Below are 24,112 nucleotides of genomic sequence, written 5' to 3'. Positions count from 1 at the left end.
TTATGAATGGTTTAACCTTTAATAGTTGTTATTTACTCAGCATCATTATGAATGGTTTAACCTTTAATAGTTGTTATTTATTCAGCATCATTATGAATGGTTTAACCTTTAATAGTTGTTATTTATTCAGCATCATTATGAATGGTTTAACCTTTAATAGTTGTTATTTACTCAGCATCATTATGAATGGTTTAACCTTTAATAGTTGTTATTTACTCAGCATCATTATGAATGGATTAACTTTTAATAGTTGTTATTCAGTCAGCATCTTTATGAATGGATTAACTTTTAATAGTTGTTATTCAGTCAGCATCTTTATGAATGGTTTAACCTTTAATAGTTGTTATTCAGTCAGCATCATTATGAATGGATTAACCTTTAATAGTTGTTATTCAGTCAGCATCATTATGAATGGTTTAACATGTAATAGTTGTTATTCAGTCAGCATCATTATGAATGGTTTAACATGTAATAGTTGTTATTTAGTCAGCATCATTATGAATGGTTTAACATGTAATAGTTGTTATTTAGTCAGCATCATTATGAATGGTTTAACCTTTAATAGTTTAACCTTTAAACCATTCATAATGATGCTGGAAAATGGCAACTGTTCCTCCTCTCCGCACTCACCCTGAGGTGCATGTCCCCAGCCCGGTACCACCAGGTCCGGCACCACGCACTAGGCCTACAGTGCGCCTCTAGGGTCCAGTATGCCCTGTTCCTCCTCCCTGCACTCGCCCTGAGGTATGTGTCCCCAGTCAGGTACCACCAGGTCCGGCACCACGCACTAGGCCTACAGTGCGCCTCTAGGGTCCAGTATGCCCTGTTCCTCCTCCCTGCACTCGCCCTGAGGTATGTGTCCCCAGCCCGGTACCACCAGGTCCGGCACCACGCACTAGGCCTACAGTGCGCCTCTATGGTCCAGTATGCCCTGTTCCTCCTCCCTGCACTCGCCCTGAGGTATGTGTCCCCAGCCCAGTACCACCAGTTCCGGCACCACGCACCAGGCCTACAGTGCCAGAGCCGCCCGTCAGTCAGAAGCTGCCAGAGTTGCCCATCAGTCAGGAGCTGCCAGAGTCGCCCTCCTGTCCGGAGCTGCCAGAGTCGCCCTCCTGTCCGGAGCTGCCAGAGTCGCCCTCCTGTCCGGAGCTGCCAGAGTCGCCCTCCTGTCCGGAGCTGCCAGAGTCGCCCTCCTGTCCAGAGCTGCCAGAGTCGCCCTCCTGTCCGGAGCTGCCAGAGTCGACCTCCTGTCCGGAGCTGTCAGAGTCGCCCTCCTGTCCGGAGCTGTCAGAGTCGCCCTCCTGCCCGGAGCTGCCAGAGTCGCCCTCCTGTCCGGAGCTGCCAGAGTCGCCCTCCTGTCCGGAGCTGCCAGAGTCGCCCTCCTGTCCGGAGCTGCCAGCCCGGGGCCTCGAGCGACGGTCCCCAGCCCGGGGTCTCCAGCAACGGTCCCCAGTCCAGAACATCCGGCGTTGATCCACGCATCGAGGGTCCCCAGCCCGGGGCCTACGGCGAGGATCCGCAGTCCAGAGCCTCCGACGATGATCCACAGGTCTACCGAGGTTAGATGCCCACCCAGACCCTCCCATATAGGTTTAGGTTTGTGGCCGGGAGTCCGCACCTTTGGGGGGGGGGGGGGGGGGGGATCGATACATGGACAAAAAAACTGTGGAGGAATATTCTGTCAAATCAATTGACAACATGATTCACTAAAAGTTCTATACAGGTTTTTGTTTGGTTTTAGAGGTGTATTTTTTCAGACTGAACTCACACAGCCAGGCTCTATGACAGTCAGCCTGGACAGCCTGGACAGCCTGGACAGTCCCTAACCCTCTCCTTTAAGGTCTCTGGATATTATTTAGCCCCCTAGAGTCGATTGACACACTGGTGTATTCGAAAAGTATTCAGACCCCTGGACTTTTCCCACATTTTATTACATTACAGCATCATTCAAAAGTTGATTGCTTTTTTTTCCTCAATCTGCACAAAATACCACATAATGACAAAGCAAAACTTTTTTTTTTGTGCAAATATATGAAATCAAATGGAAGTATCACATTTACATAAGTATTCAGACTCATTACTCAGTGCTTTGTTGAAGCACCTTTGGCAGCAATTACAGTTACAGCCTTGAGTGTTCTTGGGTGTGACATTGCTATCTTGGCACACCTGTATTTGGGGAGTTATTCCTATTCTTCTCTGCAGATCCTCTCAAGCTGTCAGGTTGGATGGGGAGTGTTGGTGCACAGCTATTTTCAGGTTTCTCCAGAGATGTTTGATCGGGTTCAAGTCGGGGCTCTGACTGGGCCACTCAAGGTTTTCATCAAAAATCTTTTCCTTGATCCTGACTAGTCTTCCAGTCCCTGCCGCTGAAAAACATCCCCACAGCATGATGCAAATCAAATAGCTAAATTATCCATAGTATGAAGGTCTTAAAACAATTCCATGTGTCTAAATAATTAACCAGTACCAGCTACTGTACAGGTAGGATACGACAACCTGCAGGAAAAGCAGGAAAAGCTGTTCAGTATCACCAGAGACTCTGACAGCAGCACAAAGTGATACAAACCAGGACCGGACCTGTACAATAACTGAAGACCCATGTGAATCAAACACAAGTGCCACATATGGCCCTCATTGATTCAATATAATATAATAATATCAATCAAAGAACTGCTCCATAAAATAAAACGTCTTATTGATACACTGGCACAATAAGTGGGTATGTCACTATTACATCTACACCTTGAGTCTTCACCAAAACTTTTCTCAACAGTACCACTATACATAGTATTTTAGACCACGAGATCTACGGGGAGAAACATGTAACACCATAGAGATGCAAATGTGTTTCTGTTCACATAGACCCAAGGTCTCCTCCCATTTCAATAGTCTGATATAACTGCCCTCCACAGACCATCTCCCTCAGTCACGACGACCACTCCTAGTCTGTGCTTCTTTTACAGAATTTTAGATTCGTAACACAATGAGAGTTCTAGAATGCATGTTCCTCCTGGCTCTCATCTCAGGTGAGTTATGTGTTTCCAGTGTAGGAGACAGGAGAGGAGCTGTTCTAATTGGCTGGTGGGTGATAGTCATCTAAACTCTGTTTGTTTTTCAGTTGTTCATGGGCAGTCACTCACCTCCTCTGAGTCAGTGGTGAAGAGACCTAGTGAGTCAGTAACACTGTCCTGTACTGTGTCTGGATTCTCCATGGGTAGCTACTACATGCACTGGATCCGTCAGAAACCAGGGAAAGGTCTAGAGTGGATTGGATACATTGACACTGGAACCACAGCTTATTATGCCCAGTCTCTCCAGGGCCAGTTCACCATCACCAAAGACACCTCCAAAAAACAGCTGTACTTAGAGATGAAAAGTCTGAAGCCTGAAGACTCTGCTGTTTATTATTGTGCCAGAGACACAGTGACACAGGAGGCTGCAGCACCGTACAAAAACTGATCAACACTGATCACAGTATGAGAGGCAATGATGCGCATCTGTTGTTCAGACACACCCTCTATGAGAGAGTAGAAGGACTCAAAAGTAATGGAAAAAACACTGATATCAGTATTATCCCCATAAAATTATTCACACACATTACAACTGTTATTTACATCAACTCAAAGTCAACTTTACAGAATTTAGTTTATATTAGCCATTACATTTTGAATATTTGTTTCAGATAGAATTCAATTAATGTGATCAGCAAACACAAATATACTGAAACTAAAAACAGTAATGGATCAATTATAGGTCCTCATAGGAACTCCCCATAGATTCACAAGAGGGTTTAGCAGTAAGATATATATCGAATTCAATACAACTTGTATTGTTCCACATAGGGAAATGGTCTTGTTTTTGTGTTGTTCAGCACTATATAAAATATCAAACATACAGTATCTAGTCTGAACATCTTATATGTAAAATCTGAAATTCATCGAGCAGAATAATAGACAGGGAGGGGAGATAATGAAGAAAGGTATTTATGTCTTTAAATTGTATAAATATCTGTTTTCGACTTTGTCATTATTGGGTACTGTATATAGTTTGTTGAGGGGAAAAAATAATTGTATAATTTTTAGAATAAGGCTGTAACGTAACAAATTGTGGAAAAAGTAAACATACAAAAACGGGCAATTAGCATGTCAGTTCTTTAAACACACACACACAAACACACACACACAAACACACACACACACACCCACATACACACAAACACTACTCAACAACAATGGAAAACACAATGTCCACTGATATCAATGTTATCCACATAAAACATCCACACACATTATAAACAGTGAAAACATACTATTTACAATTACTCAGAAGTACCTTTTATGCAACTCAGACTTCATATTAGTTATTATGTTTTGAGCATCTTTATCAGACGGAATTATATTAATTTGATCATCAAACAGAAATACACTCAAACTAAAAACAGTAATGGATGAATTATAGATCCCTGGGGATGAGCAGTAAGAGATACATATATTTCAATACTAATTGTATTGTCCCACATAGGGAAATATTCCTGATTCTTTCTTAGCTCATTCAGCATTGTATAAAAAGAAAAAACACACTATCTAGTGTGAATTCCGCTTGTGAAAAATCTGAAAAACAGAGAGAAGAATGAAAGTTGGAGGGGAGGGAGAGAACCAAGGAGTAGAGCAGAAGATATCTCTGTCTCAGTCTTTATTTAAACCTCTAGAGGACAGTCTATACAAAGTCTCCCTGCCGTTCATCCCTTCATCATCAGATCACACTCAGCTCTGGCCTTCTCATAGTAGGCAGCTTGGACTGACATTATAACAAGTCCTGCACAGACCTGACTATCACTGAACAATGAGGACTGTCTGGGGTTTAGTTGTCATATACAGTAAGTTAAACATTACAACAAGTCCTGCACAGACCTGACTATCACTGAACAATGAGGACTGTCTGGGGTTTAGTTGTCATATACAGTAAGTTAAACATTACAACAAGTCCTGCACAGACCTGACTATCACTGAACAATGAGGACTGTATGGGGTTTAGTTGTCATATACAGTAAGTTAAACATTACAACAAGTCCTGCACAGACCTGACTATCACTAAACAATGAGGACTGTCTGGGGTTTAGTTGTCATATACAGTAAGTTAAACATTACAACAAGTCCTGCACAGACCTGACTATCACTGAACAATGAGGACTGTCTGGGGTTTAGTTGTCATATACAGTAAGTTAAACATTACAATGAGCCCTGCGCAGACCTGACTATCACTGAACAATGAGGACTGTCTGGAGTTTAGTTGTCATATACAGTAAGTTAAACATTACAATGAGCCCTGCGCTAACTAATACTGAACAATGGAACTGATGAGCCTCTGGAGTTTAGTAGTCATATACAGTAAGTTAAACATTACAATGAGCCCTGCACTAACTAATACTGAACAATGGAACTGATGAGCCTCTGGAGTTTAGTTGTCATGGTGATGTCCATAGACAGTAAGGTAAAACACTACATGGTGACTGAAGAATGTCTGAGTATCATGGTTAAACTCAATATTAGTGTAAATGCCACATCTTCAATTGAATATTAAAATGTTTTTGTTTCACAGGTGTTTGTTGTGATGTCAGACTGGATCAGTCAAGGAGACTGTTAAATTATCATGAAAAACATCTGGGTTTACAACGACAGACTATTATATAAACTGGATGAGGCAGCAATCAGGAAAAAGACTAGAGTTGATTGGTATAATTATGGTTCAGGCTCTGCTACCTGCTCAGATTGGCTGAAAGGCTGGTTCACTCTGACTCCATAAACACACAGTTCTTAGAGACCAAGATTCTGATTCCAGTCTCTGTTAACGTCAATCCCATGGCCCCACCAACACTATAGGATGGAGTAAACACATCCTACTGTAAATTATAACCCAAATATTAAAAATATGTTTAACTTGAAAAGCATTAAATATTCCTGACAACCTGTCAAGATAACTGTATGAATAACCTGATGAAACTTTAACTGAAAACTTTATAGCCATTCAAAGTGACTTGACAATGTCAAATAAGCCCACAACAGTTTTAGTATATGCAGTCAATCTGCCATATATTTATCAATCTCTAGCAGCTAAAACCATTAATTTAGTCATGTCTTTCAATTTGGGGAACTTAATTGCGTGAAACCAGATGTCAAATTTCAGCAAACAGAATTAAGTTACGTGCACAAGAACAGTGTAATGCCTTTCTTGCAAGCTCCAAACCTAACAATGCAGTAATCAATATCAATGTAGCACAAAAAATAACATAATTTAGAACAAAAACACACAAGAAATAAAAATAAGAAACATGAAGAACATGGGAAAGAAGAGAAGCTACTGTATATAGAGTCAGTTCCAAGACCATATTTACAAGTGCAGGGAAACTCTAGCCATTCTGTTAGCTATTTAGCAATCTTATGGTTTGGGGATAGAAGCTGTTCAGGAGCTTTTTTCAGACTTGATGCATTGTTACTGCTAGCCAAGCGGAAGTAGAGAGAACAATATGTGGCTTCGGTGGTTGGAGCATTTAACAATTTATTTTATATATTTTCCGGGCCTTCTTTTCACAGAGGTCCTGGACGGCAGGGGTCTCAGCCCCAGTAATGTACTGGGCTGTCCAAACCACCCCCTGTAGCACCATGCGATCAAGGGCGGTGCTGTTGCCATACCAAAAAGTGATGCAGACAATCAAGATGCTCTCATATAGAACAGCGATGATCATTTATGTTAAAGAGCAATGGAACAAGTATGGGACAAGTTTATTGTATTAATCCCAATAGATTCTGTCATTCTGTGCTGTTCTGAGAAACAATGCTGCCAATATAAACCTTATAAGAATATCTCTCCCTCTTAGTCTCTATTTAAACCTCTAGAGGGCTATTAAAAGTCTTCCTCCCTTCATCCCTTTATAATCAGACAGTCAGCTCTGGACTTCTCATTATAGGCAGCTTGAACTGACATTACAGAGGGCCCTGCACTAACTATCACTGAATAATGGAACTGACGAGTCTGGAGTTTGTCATGGTGATACAATACTGATACATTACTGTCCATACACAGTAATAATAGACATGTACATGTACGTTCAAAAATGTTTAATGTTTATAATAAGGTTAAAAGAGCTGAAGGGATTTTCAATGCCTTGCCAGAACAGAGAAGCTACGTCTGGTAAGACGAGGGGTGGGGGTGTGTGTCTTTCTCAATAACAGCACACTATCTACCAAGAGTGTTCTCATCTGTATTATTCGTAGCCGTCTATTTACCAACACAGACATATGCTGGCACGAAGACTGCACTCAACCAACTCTATAAGGCCAATAATGGAACGGTCCACAATCCTATACCGTTGAAACCCACCGGAATGGCACTGAACCAGATGTTATAGGACATGCAACCCTATCTACCCTCTCCCAACAATGCTCACGGAGACGGTTATTGATGCGGATAGTGAGAGAGATGAGTTCATCAAGTCCATCAGGCTCATCCCTGGACACCAACTTGTCCTTGAGGGTCTCTGTGAGCGCGTTCTGGAATGCTCCATGAAGGGCCTCCTCATTCCAGACGCTCTCAGCGGTGAAGGTGCCTCTCACATGCCATCTCAGCAACACAATGGGGGCCTTGACGGAGGGACAGGAGTTGTTTAGCAGTGTCCTTACCACAGACCGGGTGGTCTAAGACTTTCTTCATCTCCTCCGTGAATCTGGAGTAGGAGATGCGGATGGGGGACTGTCTCTCCCACACCGCTGTGGCCCAGGAAAGTGCTGCTCCACTGAGGCAGCCAATCAGAAAGTAAATCTTGGCCCGTTCGAATGGCATAAGAGTAGGGCTGTTGCTCAAATACTCATGAACATTGAACCAAAAAGGCTCTGCACACTCCGAGGTTGCCATTATAATGCTCGGGAGTCGGAGAAGGAGAAGGACTTGGAACTGGTCGTGAGCTCTGGTCGAAGGGTCGGCCCTGTTGGTCGGACAAGCTCTGTGAAAACTTCTTGATGTTTTCCAGAAGGGTCTTCAGGGCTTGGTCATGTTGCTCGAGCAGGGCACCTTGGTTGACGAGGGTTTGGTAGAGAGAGGCAGAGTAGCAGAGTCTGCTGGGTTAATCTTTTTGGCCCGGTCAGACTGTTACGCAGTGTGGAACAGGGGAACCCAAGAGCAGACTCAGACGAGGAGACTGGGATGGAGTAACCAAGGTATTTATTGAGACACAGGGGGAGATGGGAAGCTCGGGCGGGTTGTTGGAAACCAGGAGCTGAGGCTGAGGCTGGAGCGAGAGGGGTTGAGACAGGGTAAGCAGGTCTTTAAGGGAATCCAATGGAGTAGTAGAATGGGGAATCCAGGACAGAGTAGCAGGATGACGAGAAGTGGGACTGAAAACAGGGACCAGAGTCAGAGTGGGCAGAACTGTAGAGGAGAGGAAAAGGGAAAACGGGTCCAAACGGATAACAGGATCTGAATAGTAACAAACGGCTAGGACCGTAGACAGACTGATTACAATCTGGCAGTGTGGATGTGGCAGGACTGAGTATATGTAGAGGTCTTGATTATGGAACAGGTTGCAGCTGGTGGGGATCTGCTCTGACTCCAGCACACCTGTCTATGCCCACACAATCACAGAGGGAGAGGGAGAGGGAGAGGGAGAGGGAGAGGGAGAGGGAGAGGGAGAGGGAGAGGGAGAGGGAGAGGGAGAGGGAGAGGGAGAGAGTACTGGGGGAGTGGCGGCAGGTAGATCAAAACAGTCCATATTAATAAAGGAAATTGAAGGAATAACAGTACATTTAGATAGCAATAAAAACTGGCCTATAGAGGCACAAAAACTTTACAAATTGCAGGAACTTATTCAAGAAAGATCCAGTGTAATATATTATACAAATAAAGCGAACTGGATGGAATATGGGGAAAAATGCACCTAATTATTTTTCAATCTTCAACACAGAAATGCTTCGAAAATTATATGGCAGTTTTGGAGCAGTGGCTTCTTCCGTGCTGAGCGGCCTTTCAGGTTAGTAGATATAGGACTCATTTTACTGTGGTTATAGATACTTTTGTACCTGTTTCCTCCAGCATCTTCACAAGGTCCTTTGCTGTTGTTCTGGGATTGATTCGTATTTTTCGCACCAAAGTGCGAAGTATCAATGCACATTGTAAATGGTATTGGAAGTGATGCTGTATATAGCTTCTTACTTTCTTATTTTTATTTATTGTGTGTTTTTGTTCTACCTTATGTTCTTTTTTGTGCTACATTGATATTGATAACTGTATTGTTGGGTTTGGAGCTTGCACAAAAGGCATTTCACTGTATTTGTGCACGTGACATTAAAACTTAATTCTGTTTGTTGAAATTTGACATTTGGTTTCATGCAAATAAGTTCCCCAAATTGAAAGATAATACCAAAAAAATGGTTTAGCTGCTAGATATTGATATTTTATTTGACTGAATGACTGCATAAATGATTCAACCATTTGGAGTTATTTTCCATTGTCAACGGACTCTGAAAGGCTGTAAAGTTTTCTGTTAAAGTTTCAAGAGGATTTTCATACTGTTATATTTACAGGTTGTCGGGAATATTTTATGCTTTTCAAGTAATATATATATTTTTTTATATTTGGGTTATAATTTACAGTAGGATGTGTCTACTCATTCTTATAGTGTTGGTGTGGTCATTGGATTGATATTTACAGACACTGGAGCTCAGAATTGTCTAACTTTTTCACAGTAAAATATCGGCTTGGTCTGTTTTTGTTCGGTGCTGCAGTCTCCTGTGTCACTTTGTCTCTGGCACAATAATAAACAGCAGAGTCTTCAGTGTTCAGGTTGTTCATCTGGAGATACACCTGGAGATTGTGAACTGACCCTGAACTTACTAGGAGTAGTAGATAGTACTACCACTTGGACCATGAATACAAGCTATCCATTCCAACCATTTACCAGAAGCCTTTCTGATCTAGTTCGTCAGAGCTAGTTGAGATTCCAGAATATGTACAGGTCAGTTTGTGGGATTCTCCAGACATTTTAGCAACTGGTTCAGACTCAGTCAGTGTTTGGCCTTGAAAACCTGTGAAAATTCAAAATGACAATGTTTAACACTATCACATAAAAAAATACTTTGAAGTTTGAACACATCCCATTTTATTAATCTGTAGGTCATAAATCTGTTGTTATTGAGTTATAATGGTTACAATTAATACTAGTTGAAAAAGCCTGTTTGAGAATGATTCTAGTTCACACAACAGACTCACACACATACCGTGAATGAACACCAACATAAGTATTAAACTATAGAGTCCTCATTGTTCAGTATTAGTTAATGCAGGTCTCGCATTAACGAATACTGTTAATAATGCAGACAACGCTGATAAACTGAGAGGGCATTGAACAGAGAGCAAAGTTGCACTTCCAGTAATTAATGAAATAATTATACGTTTACTATGACACTTCACGACCCACCAATAACACTTTAGGTCATGACTGATACTTTAAGAAAGGCTGCAGTAGGGTATTGGCCCAAAACATTATCATACATTATCCCTGCATATTGGCTATGCTTGAAATGCCCTGCCAATGTTGTTCTTCTCAGATCATTTAGAAATTATATAAGGTACCAGTCAAAACTTTGGACACACCGACTCATCAAGGGTTTTTCTTTATTTTTGACTATTATCTACATTGTAGAATAATAGTGAAGACATCAAAACTATGAAATAACACATGGAATCATCTAGTAACCAAAAAAGTGTTGGCATTCTCTCAACCAGCATCACCTGGAAAGCTTTTCCAACAGTCTTGAAGGTGTTCCCACAAATGCTGAGCACTTGTTGGCTGCTTTTCCTTCAATCTGCAGTCCAAATCATCCCAAGCCATCTCAACTGGGTTGAGGTCTTGTGATTGTGGAGACCAGGAATTCTGATGCAGCACTCCATCACTCTCCTTCTTGGTCAAATTGACCTTAGACAGCCTGGAGGTGTGTTGGGTCATTGTCCTTTTGAAAAACAAATGATAGTCCCACTAAGCGCAAACCAGTTGGGATTGTGTATCACTGTAGAATGATGTGGTACTGTAGCTATGCTTGTTAAGTGTGCCTAGAATTCTAAATATATCACAGACTGTGTCACCAGCAAGGCACCCCCACACCATCAAACCTCCTCCTACATGCTTCATGGTGGGAACCACACATGATGAGATCATCCGTTCACCAACTCTGCTTCTCACAAAGACACAGCGGTTGGAACCAAAAAAATCTCAAATTTGGACTCATCAGACCAAAGGACATATTTTCACCAGTCTAATTTCCATTGCTGGTGTTTCTTGGCCCAAGCAAGTCTCTTCTTATTATTGGAGTCCTCTAGAATTGATTTCTTTGCAGCAATTTGACCACGCAGGCCTGAATTACGCAGTCTTTTCTGAACAGTTGATGTTCAGATGTGTCCCTTACCTGAACTCTGTGAATCATTTATTTGGGCTGCAATTTGAGGTGCAGTTAACTCTAATTAACTTATCTACTGCAGCAGAGGTAACTGAGTCTTCCTCTCCTGTGACGGTACTCATGAGTGCCAGTTTCATCATAGCGCATGCTGATTTTTGTTACTGCACTTTAAGAAACTTGAAAAGTTCTTGAAATTTTCGTGTTGACTGACCTTCATCTCTTAACGTAATGATGGATTGTCATTTATCTTTTCTTATTTGAGCTGTTCTTGCCATATTTTGGACTTGGTCTTCTTCCAAATAGGGCTATCTTCTGTATACCACCCCTACCATGTCAAAACATAACTGATTGGCTCAAAAGCATTAAGTAGAAAATAAATTCCACAATTAACTTTTAACAAGGCACACCTGTTAATTGAAATTCATTCCAGGTGACTACCTCATGAAGCTGGTTGAGAGAATGCCAAGAGTGTACGAAGTCATCAAGGAAAAGAGTGGTTACTTTGAAGAATCTGTTTAACACTTTTTGGCTACTACATGATTCCATATGTTTTATTTCATAGTTTTGATGTAGAAATTTAAAAAAATAATAATAATAATAAAGCCAAACCCTTGAAATAGTAGGTGTGTCCAATCTTTTCACTGGTACTGGATATATATTTATTAATCGTTTATAATAATTGAATATACCAATTATTGGTGTCACTCAAGGATCTAAACCGAACAAATATATAAATGCAACATGTGAAGTGTTGGTCCCATGTTTCATGAGCTGAAATAAAAGATCCCATAAAATCAATTTTCCATAAGTACAAAAAAGCTTATTTCTCTCAAGTTTTGTGCACAAATTTTAGTGAGCATTTCTCAATATCTTTATATTACTATGCAAGTCAGTTAAGAAGAAATTATCATTTTCAATGACGGCCTAGTTCAGAACAACAGATTTGTACCTTGTCAGCTCTGGGATTCAATCTTGCAGCCTTTCAGTTACTAGTTCAACACTCTAACCACTAGGCTACCACCTGCCATGTGACATGTGTGGCATATCAAGAAGCCTATTAACCAATTACAGTCTAAGTGCTGGCTGGGGTATGGGTGAGGGGTTGTACTATAGTTTGCCATCAGATATTCTATTTAATTTTGATTCACATGATTACTTTTATGACCTTTTCTTCATATTTTTTATCCCAAAATGTCAGGTACGTGTTTTTATATGTTTTCATGGTTTATCATTTTAGATTTAATTGAAAATCTGATCTGTCCATGAGAGTATTTCATGTGTCGACCATTGATGCAAATGGTGTTGCATTGAGTCTTTTAGAAACTTTCATACTAAGATCAATGTTAATCAGTTGTTGTACAGCACTGCAGCCTCCTGTGTTACTGTGTGTCTGGCACAATAATAAACAGCAGAGTCTTCGGTCTTCAGATCATTCATCTGGAGATACACCTGCTCTTTGCTATTGTCTCTGGAGATGGTGAACCGACCCTGAACAGACTGGGAATAGTAGATGTAACTACTACTACTGCTAATATAGCACACCCACTCCAGTCCTTTCCCAGGAGCCTGTCTGATCCAAGCTGCATCAATGTTTCCACCAAAGCCGTTATATGTACAGGCCAGTTTGTGGGAATCCTGATGCTTTTTAACCACTGGTCCAGACTCAGTTAGTGTCTGACCCTGGGCAGCTGTGGAAATGAAATACCCCAAACTTTAGAATGCAAACATTCATACACATGAACAGTGATGTCTTTAAACATGTCAATATTCATCATTTTCTGAAAAATTACTGAAAATGATGGAACATTCATTCTAGTGAACACAGAATATTGTAACTTACTTTTTACAGAGACCAACATGAGTAATAAACTCCAGACAGTCCTCATTGTTCAGTGATAGTCAGGTTATATGCCGTGCTTGCTACCGAATCAATCCACACTGCCTATAATGAGAAGGCTGAGTGTGTGATTATAAAGGGATAAACGGGAGGGAGACTTTGCATAGACCGCCCTCTAGAGGTTTAAATATCCTGACAGGGCGAGATCTTCTGCTCTATTCCTTTATTCTCTCTCCTCTCTGTCCTTTGTTCTTCTCTCTGTAGTTCAGATTCTACTTATGAGACGTGTTGACTATATATAATGGCTTTAGCATGTTGTGTTGACTATGGCTTTAGTATGATGTGTTGACTATATATAATGGCTTTAGTATGATGTGTTGACTATATATAATGGCTTTAGTATGTGTTGACTATATATATATATATATAATGGCTTTCGTATGATGTGTTGACTATATAATGGCTTTAGTATGATGTGTTGACTATATATATAATGGCTTTAGTATGATGTGTTGACTATATATATAATGGCTTTAGTATGATGTGTTGACTATATATAATGGCTTTAGTATGATGTGTTGACTATATATAATGGCTTTAGTATGATGTGTTGACTATATATAATGGCTTTAATATGATGTGTTGAAGATCAGCAACACGGGGACAAAAGTTCTGCATGGTTTTAACGCTTTTGGTAAGGTTAAGTAATTCAATTATAATTTGACCATTTTTGGGACTGAGCGTTAGTCTTAAAAAATTTTGATATCTTGTTGTGGAGCTGTATATTATGTTGTGCTTGCATCATGCTCACATGGGTATCTGGGAATTTGTTCAGGTCTGGTGCTGGTTTGTATCACTGTGGAGGGTAGCGAACAAAGTAATGCACAGCTGTGTCTTCAGGTTGCAGGCTCTGCCTTTTAAAAGACAGAGTTGCTGGAGGCAGCTCTTGAAATGCTGAACATGTTATTCAGTGCATAATTTATGTAGATATCTCCATCATCCCATATATGGGAAATCCACTCCATAGATTTCCCTGCAGGCTTTCGAACCCAACCTGTGGCAAAGCTTGTGCTGCTATCACTAACAGAATACCCAGAGCCCTTACAGGTGATGCTCGGAGACTCTCCAGACCACCACAGTACACATCTGTGGGAAAAACAATTAGTCATATGTTACATAGTATAGCTCAGTATGACTGTTAAGGATATTGTTAAATCATATTTTCTCAATATATTTTATTGAGCATCAACCCATTCCTTCCCTGAAATCTCGAGAGACTTACAGGAGGCAGCTGCCATGTTACGGCTTTCTAGTGGTGATTAAGGAGAGTCGGACCAAACTGCAGCGTGTCGATTGCGATCCATGTTTATTAGACAAACGTAAAACACGAACTAAACACGAACACTACAAAAACAAATAAACGAAACGAAAACAGCCTATACTTGTGTCAACTAACATAAACAAGGACATCAAGACAAATAGGACAATCACCCACGACAAACTCAAAGAATATGGCTGCCTAAATATGGTTCCCAATCAGAGACAACGATAAGCACCTGCCTCTGATTGAGAATCACTCCAGACAGCCATAGACTTTGCTAGAAAACCCCACTAGCTACAATCCCAAATATATACACACCAAAACCCCAAGACAAAACACACCACAATACAAAAACTCCATGCCACACCCTGGCCTGACCCAATACATGAAGAAAAAACACAAAATACTTAGACCAGGGCGTGACATGCCAGCTCTTTTCTACTTCAACTGACTCACATTTCTTTACAGTATGTTACTATTATCATTATTATTATCACTTCCATTGCTATTGTCATCACTGAATAGCTCTAAATTAGAACATCATAATTTAATTTTGGGGGGGTTCTCAAGGATCTTTCCTTGGTCCTTTACTGATTTTAGTTTACATTCATATCTATATTCGTATCTAAAAGTATATTTGAAGAGTTTCATTCCTAAAACACACTAATCTCATCCATATTCAGAAATCTTGGTAAATTATCTTTTATTGTTTAAGAACCTTTTACTGAGAATAGTGTGTTTTTCACTATTTAATCATTGCATGGGGTTGTTCAATGACAGACAGGTTGTTCAATGACAGACACAAATAATATTTATTTTTTTGCAAAATTCTATATATCTGTCTCACTCTTAGCAAAATAAGTAGTACATAACTACATTTTTTTTTATAAAGAACTGTACAAATTTAAAAAATTTCAAGACATGAGTATGAGATCTGTATGTAAAACTTTTACATTTGGCATTTTAGTCATTTAGCAGATGCTCTTATCCAGAGTGACTTACAGTAAGTGTGTTCATCTTAATATAGCTAGGTCAAATGCTGTCACGTTCTGACCTTTATTTCCTTTGTTTTGTATTTAGTTAGTATGGTCAGGGCGTGAGTTGGGTGGGCAGTCTATGTTTGATTTTCTATGATTTGGGGATTTCCATGTTTCGGCATAGTATGGTTCTCAATCAGAGGCAGGTGTCATTAGTTGTCTCTGATTGAGAATCATACTTGGGTAGCCTGGGTTGCACTGTTTGTTTGTGGGTGATTGTTTATGTTGATGGATTGTTTCAGCGCAGCTCGCATTAGCTTCACGATTGTTATTTTGTTTACTGTTTTTGTATAGTGTTCAGTGTTTTCTTTATTAAATTCATGATGAACACGTATCACGCCGCATTTTGGTCCTCCGATCCTTCTCGCCTCTCCTCTTCAGATGAAGAGGAGGACGACCGTGACAGAATCACCCACCAACCAAGGACCAAGCGGCGTGGTAAAAGACAGCGAAGAAAGCAGCAGCAACAACAGCGGCCAGTATCACAGGACTACACAACTTGGGAGGAGATAGACAGGTGGGCTCCTGTCCTATTCGGTGTCCTGTGTGAATCTAAGTGTGCGTTCTCTAATTCTCTCCTTCTTTCTTTCTCTCTCTTGGAGGACCTGAGCCCTAGGACCATGCCCCAGGACTACCTGACATGATGACTCCTTGCTGTCCCCAGTCCACCTGGCCATGCTGCTGCTCCAGTTTCAACTTCCACCTGACTGTGCTGCTGCTCCAGTTTCAACTGTTCTGCCTTATTATTATTCGACCATGCTGGTCATTTATGAACATTTGAACATCTTGGCCATGTTCTGTTATAATCTCCACCCGGCACAGCCAGAAGAGGACTGGCCACCCCACATAGCCTGGTTCCTCTCTAGGTTTCTTCCTAGGTTTTGGCCTTTCTAGGGAGTTTTTCCTAGCCACCGTGCTTCTACACCTGCATTGCTTGCTGTTTGGGGTTTTAGGCTGGGTTTCTGTACAGCACTTTGAGATATCAGCTGATGTACGAAGGGCTAGATAAATAAATTTGTTTTGATTTGGGCAGTCGACCCAGGGAGCGTGCCGGAGCCCGCCTGGGATTCGATGGAGCAGTGCGAGGAAGGTTACAGGAGAAGGAGGTTGGCGAAGCCAGCACGGCAGCACGACAGGTACAAGAGGCAGCCCCAAAAACAATTTTTTTTGGGGGGGGGGCAGACGAGGTGTGGGACTAATCCAGGTAGCAGACCTGAGCTCACTCCTCGTGCTTATTATAAGCAGCGCATTACTGGTCAGGCACCGTGTTATGCGGTTAAGCGCACGGTGTCGCCAGTACGTGCCCATAGCCCGGTGCGCTATAGGGTAGCCCCCCGAAAGTGCCATGCGAGTGTGGTCATCGAGCCAGGGTGTATGGTGCCTGCTCAGCGTGTCTGGTCGCCGGTGCGCAGTTTTGGTCCAAGGTATCCTGCGCCGGCTCTGCGTACTGTGTCTCCGGGGCGCTGGGAGGGTGCAGTGCGTCCTCTGCCTGCGCTCCGCTCGTGCCGGGCAAATGTGGGAGTGGAGCCTAAGGGAGAGGTGTGCGTAGTAAGCACTAGATCTCCCGTGCTTACCCACAGCCCGGTTCAACCTGTGCCTGCACTCTGGAGGGTCCGGGCTAGAGTAGTTGTCCAGCCTGGGGAAGTGGTGCCAAGGCTGCTCTCCAGTGGTCCCCCACAGCCCGGTCCTTCAGGTGCCTCCTAACACCAAGCCTCCTGAAGGTCTCCTCAGCCTGGTGGTTCCTGTGGCAGCCCCACGCACCAGGCTGTCTCTCTGTCTCCTCCCTGCAGGTGGTCCCGCCTGTCTGGCGCTGCTGCCGGAGCCTCCCGCCTGTCCGGCGCTGCTGCCGGAGCCTCCCGCCTGTCCGGCGCTGCTGCCGGAGCCCCTCTGCCCAGAGCAGCTGCCCCTCTGTCCCGAGCAGCTGCCCCACCTCTGTCCCGAGCAGCTGCCCCTCTGTCCAGTGGGGTCATTAAGGGTGGCCATGGTGAGAAAGCCACGGAGGCGGACAATAAGGCGGACTAAGACAATGGTGAAGTGGGGTCCGCGTCCCGCGGCAGAGCCGCCACCGCGGACAGACGCCCACCCAGACCCTCCCCTATAGGTCAAGGTTTTGCGGGAGTCCGCACCTTTGGGGGGGGGGAGGGTACTGTCACGTTCTGACCTTTATTTCCTTTGTTTTGTATTTAGTTAGTATGGTCAGGGTGTGAGTTGGGTGGGCAGTCTATGTTTGATTTTCTATGATTTGGGGATTTCTATGTTTAGGCCTAGTATGGTTCGCAATCTGAGGCAGGTGTCATTAGTTGTCTCTGATTGAGAATCATACTTGGGTAGCCTGGGTTGCACTGTTTGTATGTGGGTGATTGTCTATGTTGATGGATTGTTTCAGCGCAGCTCGCATTAGCTTCACGGTTGTTATTTTGTTTACTATTTTTGTATAGTGTTCAGTGTTTTCTTTATTAAATTCATGATGAACACGTATCACGCTGCATTTTGGTCCTCCGATCCTTCTCGCCTCTCCTCTTCAGATGAAGAGGAGGACGACCGTGACAAATGCAGTACCAGTCAAAAGTTTGGACACAGCTCATTCAAGGGTTTTTCTTTATTTGTACTATTTTCTACATTCTAGAATAATAGTGAAGACATCAAAACTATGAAGTAACACATATGGAATCAGGTATCAACCAAAAAAGTGTTAAACAGATCAAAATGTATTTTATATTTGAGATTCTTCAAAGTAGGCACCCTTTGCCTTGACAGCAAAGGGTAAACATTCCAGGTAAACAGAAAGTCTTCAGATAAAGATATTTCATAAATATTAGATGACACTTACCCAGACACACTTGTGTAAATTGATGGGTCATGTGAAATAGATGCTATAACCCCCAGCCACATTCAGTGATGAAAAAAAAGTACTAAATTCACATACTTGAGTAAATGTAACGATAGAAATACTACTTGAGAAAAAGTATCAAAAGTAAAAATAGAAATAATTTGAAATTCCTTATATTAAACCAGACAGCCCAAATGCACTTTTTAATTTATATTTATTGGTGGGCACACTCCAACACTCAAACATAAGTTACAAACTAAGCATTTGTGTTTGAGTCTGCCAGATCAAATGCAGTCAGGATGACCAGGGATGTTCTCTTGATAAGTGTGTGAATTGGACAATTTTCCTGTCAAAATGTAACAAATACTTTTAAGTGTCAGGGAAAATGTATGGAGTTAAAAGTACATTATTTACTTTCGGAATGTAGTAAAGTAAAAGTTGTCCAAAATATAAATAGTAAATTAATGTACAGATACGTCCCAAAAATACTAAAGTAGTACTTTAAAGTATTTTTACTGAAGTACTTTACACCACTGCCCAAATGCCTTCACACCAGCACATTAGCATACTTTATATACTGTTACACTTGCACTTATCACACAGTATTCCATAAGTTAAGGATATACAACCTGAGTTAAAAGCTGAGAGATTCACAGTATATAAACAGATGCATGCACCATATATTTATGTGGTGGACACTTGATACGGTCCCAGGTTGTGAGGGTAGGAAACAACATCTCCACCTCACTGATCCTCAACACTGGGGTCCCACAAGGGTGCGTTCTCAGCCCTCTCCTGTACTCCCTGTTCAACCATGACTGCATAGCCATGAATGCCTCCAACTCAATCATCAAGTTTGCAGACGACACTACAGTGGTAGGCTTGATTACCAACAATAACGAGTCGTCCTACAGGGAGGAGGCGAGGGCCCTCGGAGTGTGGTGTCCGGAAAATAACCTCTCACTCAATGTCAACAAAACAAAGGAGATGATCGTGGACTTCAGGAAACAGCAGTGGGAGCCTCCCCCCCCCATCCACATCGATGGGACAGTAGTAGAAAAGGTGGAATGTTTTAAGTTCCTTGACGAACACATCATAGACAAACTGAAATGGTCCACTCACACAGACAGGTTGGTGAAGAAGGCGCAAAAGAGCGTCTTCAACCTCAGGAGACTGAAGAAATTTGGCTTGTCAGCTAAAACACTCACAAACCTTTACAGATGCACAATCGAGAGAATCCTGTCGGACTGTATCACCGCCTAGTACAGCAACCGTTCCGCCCACAACCGTTCTCCAAAGGGTAGTGCGGTCTGCACAATGCATCACCGGGGGCACCTCATGTCACAGGAAGGACAAAAAGATCATGAAGGACATCAACCACCCGGGTCACTGCCTGTTCACCCCGTTATCATCCAGAAGGCTAGGTCAGTACAGGCGCATCAAAGCTGGGACCGAGAGACTGAAAAACAGTTCTATCTCAAGGCAATCAGACTGTTAAACAGCCATCACTAGCACATTAGAGGCTGCTGCCTATAGGCATAGACTAGGAATCACTGGCCACTTTAAGAATGGAACACTAGTCACTTTAATAACGTTTACATATCTGACATTACTCAACACTAGTCACTTTAATAATGTTTACATATCTGACATTACTCATTATGTTACGCCCGCCTCTATGAAGAGGGAACGCAACACCCTGCTACAACTAAACTCTCCGTGAAGTGAAAGAGGTATGGACTGTAGGTGCGAGTAAGAATGACAACAGGCAGAATGTGGTACCGTTTACAAGGACTTTATTCCTTTACACGGTAATATGGAGAAAAGAGGCTGGATGGAACCAAAGCAAAGAAAGTAAATCTCAAAGCCCCCCCTCTATCTTACCTGCCTAACCACATTTACCTAATTTAGCACCACCTGGTGCACTAACCAAAATACAGGGGGTGGTCCTCCCAGGTCTTACCTATGGTGCATAGACAATGAATATACTACGGGTATATGTATGCCCGCGGGCCTCTTGCCTAAGCACTCCCTAGGTGCCTTCCCCTTCCCCCTGGGAACAAATTAAACAGAATATTAAACAATTTCACAAACAAACTAAGAAACAAAGGACATCAAATAAGCTCCATCCGAGCAACAAACTCACAAAACATACCAACTTCCCAGCAATGAACTCCCAGCAAAATCAACCTCTAGCAAAATCTCTCTCAGCAATCCCTACCTCCAAATCTCTAACAAATCTCTAACAAATCTCTAACAAATCTCTCTAGCAAAATCTCTGCAATGACCTCCCAGAAAATCTCTATATACTGTATTCTATGCCATTCTACGGTATCTTAGTCACTTAATGTTTACATCTGGCATTACTTATCTCATGTGTATATACTGTTTCAAATACTATTCTACAGTATCTCATTCACTTAATAATGCTTATGTAGCGTGGTTCGTTCTGCGTTGTGTAATTTAATGAGGACACTGCCACAACTGGAGGTCTGCTTGTTGGATTTTTATTTGCCCTGCGCATGAAGAGACAACGCAAAATATATTAGACCTGTCACGGTCTGACCTTAGTTATTTTATTATGTCTTTGTTTTAGTATGGTCAGGGCGTGAGTTGGGTGGGTTGTCTATGTTCTTTTTCTATAAATTGGGATTTTCTGTGTTCGGCCTGGTATGGTTCTCATTCAGAGGCAGCTGTCAATCGTTGTCCCTGATTGAGAATCATACTTAGGTAGCCTGGTTTCAATGTTGAGTTGTGAATGTTTATTTTATGTTGAGTGTTTGTATTTCTGCACCAGACAGAACTGTTTCGGTTTCGTTCGTTCACTTAGTTTTTTTTGTATTGATTCAGTGTTCAGTGCTTTCTTTAATTAAAATTATGAACACTTATCACGCTGCGCTTTGGTCCTCCTCTCCTTCCACCACAGACGACGATCGTTACAGAAACACCCGCCACAAAAGGACCAAGCATCATGGTAGCAGCAGCAGCAGCGGCCAAAATCTCAGGACTCCTGGACATGGAAGGAGATTTTGAATGGAGAAGGACCCAGGGCTCAGGCTGGAGAATATCGCCGCCCCAAAGCAGAGCTGGAGGTAGCGAGAGCTGAGTGGCGGTAGTATGAGGAGGCAGTACGGGAGCGCAGCTGGAAGCCCGAGAGGCAGCCCCAAAAATGTATTGGGGGGGAGCACACGGGGAGTGTGGCTAAGTCAGGTAGGAGACCTGAGCCAACTCACCGTGCTTACCGCAGAGAGAGAGGGACCGGGCAGGCACCGTGTTATGCCGTGAGGCACACGGTGTCCCCGGTGCGTGTGCATAGCCCGGTGCGGTACATTGCAGTGCCTCGTATCGGCCAGGCTAGAGTGAGCATCGAGCCAGGTGCCATGAAGCCGGCTCAGCGCATCTGGTCTCCAGTGCGTCTCCTCGGGCCGGTGTACATGGCACCGGCCCTATGCATGGTGTCCCCGGTTCGCCAGCACAGCCCAGTGGGCTATTCCACCTCGCCGCACTGGCCTGGCTACGGGGAGCATTTAGCCAGGTAGGGTTGCGCAGGCTCGGTGCTCGAGACCTCCAGTGCGCCTCCATGGTCCGGTCTATCCGGTGCCACCTCCACGCACCAGCCCTCCGGTGGCAGGCACCCGCACCAGGCTGTCTCTCCGTCTCGTTCCTACAGGTGCTCCCACCTTTCCAGTGCTGTCAGAGTCTTCCTCCTGCCCAGCGCTGTCAGAGTCTCCCGTCTGTCCTGAGCTGCCAGTCCCGTCTGTCCTGAGCTGCCAGAGTCTCCCGTCTGCCCTGGGCTGCCAGAGTCTCCCGTCTGTCTTGAGCTGCCAGAGTCTCCCGTCTGTCCTGAGCTGCCAGAGCCGCCAGTCTGTCCTGAGCTGCCAGAGCCGCCAGTCTGTCCTGAGCTGCCAGTGGCGCCAGTCTGTCCTGAGCTGCCAGAGCCGTCAGTCAGCCAGGAGCTGCCAGAGCCGTCAGTCAGCCAGGAGTTGCCAGAGCCGTCAGTCAGCCAGGGCTGCCAGAATCGCCTTTCACTCCGGAGCTGCCGGAGTCTCCCGCCTGTCCGGTGCTGCCGGAATCTCCCGTCCATCCGGTCCTGCCGGGAATCTCCCGTCCATTTGGGACCCGTGGCTTGGGTCCCCAGTCCGAGGTCGGCGGCGAGGGTCGCCGCATTAAGGAGACCACGGAGGCGGGTAGAGAGGAGGAGAAGTACTATGGTGGAGTGGGGTTCACGTCCCGCGCCAGAGCCGCCACTGCGGACAGACACCCACCCAGGCCCTCCCCTAGAGGTTTAGGTTTTGCGGCCGGAGTCCGCACCTTTAGGGGGGGGGGGGTACTGTCACGTTCTGACCTTAGTTCTTTTATTATGTCTTTGTTTTAGTATGTTCAGGGCGTGAGTTGGGTGGGTTCTCTATGTTCTTTTTCTATAATTTGGGATTTTCTGTGTTCGGCCTGGTATGGTTCTCAATCAGAGGCAGCTGTCAATCGTTGTCCCTGATTGAGAATCATACTTAGGTAGCCTGGTTTCACTGTTGAGTTGTGGGTGTTTATTTTCTGTTGAGTGTTTGTATTTCTGCACCAGACAGAACTGTTTCGGTTTCGTTTGTTCACTTTGTTATTTTTGTATTGATTCAGTGCTTTCTTTAATTAAAATTATGAACACTTATCACGCTGCGCTTTGGTCCTCCTCTCCTTCCACCACAGACGACGATCGTTACAAGCCCTTGGCGCAGTCACAGCTCTCAGGCACCTGCGCGAGCAGATGGAAACTCACTCAAACACTGTCCCAAGTACCCACAAGTTACAATAGGTACCCTAGTTAGCGAGCTCTGTAAAACTTGTTAACATAAATATTTATATTGTCCACATTGTAACAAAACAACAGCACATTGTGTAACATTACCACGGTTTTATATTGAAAAATTGCAGAGCCAAGGACAACATACTTCGCTAGCTGAAGGTCAGGCAAGAGAGAACAATAAGGGGGTACGGAAATACAGATAACCCACGATGGACCAAACCAAAATATACTAAACTTTTACAATAAATGTACAATATAGATATGAAAAAGTGTTTGTACACAAAAAATAACATTAGCCATGCAGCTGTAATTAAATTAAAAAATACACTGAATTATTATATTATTATTATCAAAATATTAACATCCCCTCTTGACCTGGCCTATTTGAACTGGTCCTTGTGTGCAACTTTGTGAAAATTCTAGGGGAACAACATCACACTGCTACATTGACATATTTGCATTATTCTTCTCATATGTATATGTTTTTCTATACTCTTCTACTGTATCTTAGTCCGTTCCGCTCTGACATAGCTCTTCCATATGTATATAGTCTTCATTTATTTCTACTTTTTATTTTATTTTATTTTTATTTTACCTTTATTTAACCAGGTAGGCAAGTTGAGAACAAGTTCTCATTTACAATTGCGACCTGGCCAAGATAAAGCAAAGCAGTTCGACAGATAAAACGACACAGAGTTACACATGGAGTAAAAACAAACATACAGTCAATAATGCAGTATAAACAAGTCTATATACAATGTGAGCAAATGAGGTGAGAAGGGAGGTAAAGGCAAAAAAGGCCATGATGGCAAAGTAAATACAATATAGCAAGTAAAATACTGGAATGGTAG

At 43.0% G+C, this 24,112-nt stretch overlaps 1 protein-coding gene and 1 gene segment (V, D, J or C); one reads left to right on the top strand and one right to left on the bottom strand.

Annotated features, from left to right (window-relative positions):
* The window catches only part of LOC109876272 (uncharacterized), a 239,151-nt gene that overhangs the window by 190,783 nt on the left and 24,256 nt on the right, over nt 1-24,112 (bottom strand). The window lies entirely within an intron of this gene.
* Nucleotides 2,892-3,474, top strand: LOC109876250 (Ig heavy chain V region 914-like). The segment is given in 2 exon segments: nt 2,892-3,026; nt 3,119-3,474. Coding segments are annotated over 2 exon segments (384 nt in total).

Source organism: Oncorhynchus kisutch, linkage group LG10, assembly GCF_002021735.2.
Source record: "Oncorhynchus kisutch isolate 150728-3 linkage group LG10, Okis_V2, whole genome shotgun sequence".
NCBI lineage: Eukaryota > Metazoa > Chordata > Actinopteri > Salmoniformes > Salmonidae > Oncorhynchus > Oncorhynchus kisutch.
The sequence above is the reverse complement of the archived record's forward strand: the minus strand, read 5'-3'. Positions and strand labels throughout refer to the sequence as shown.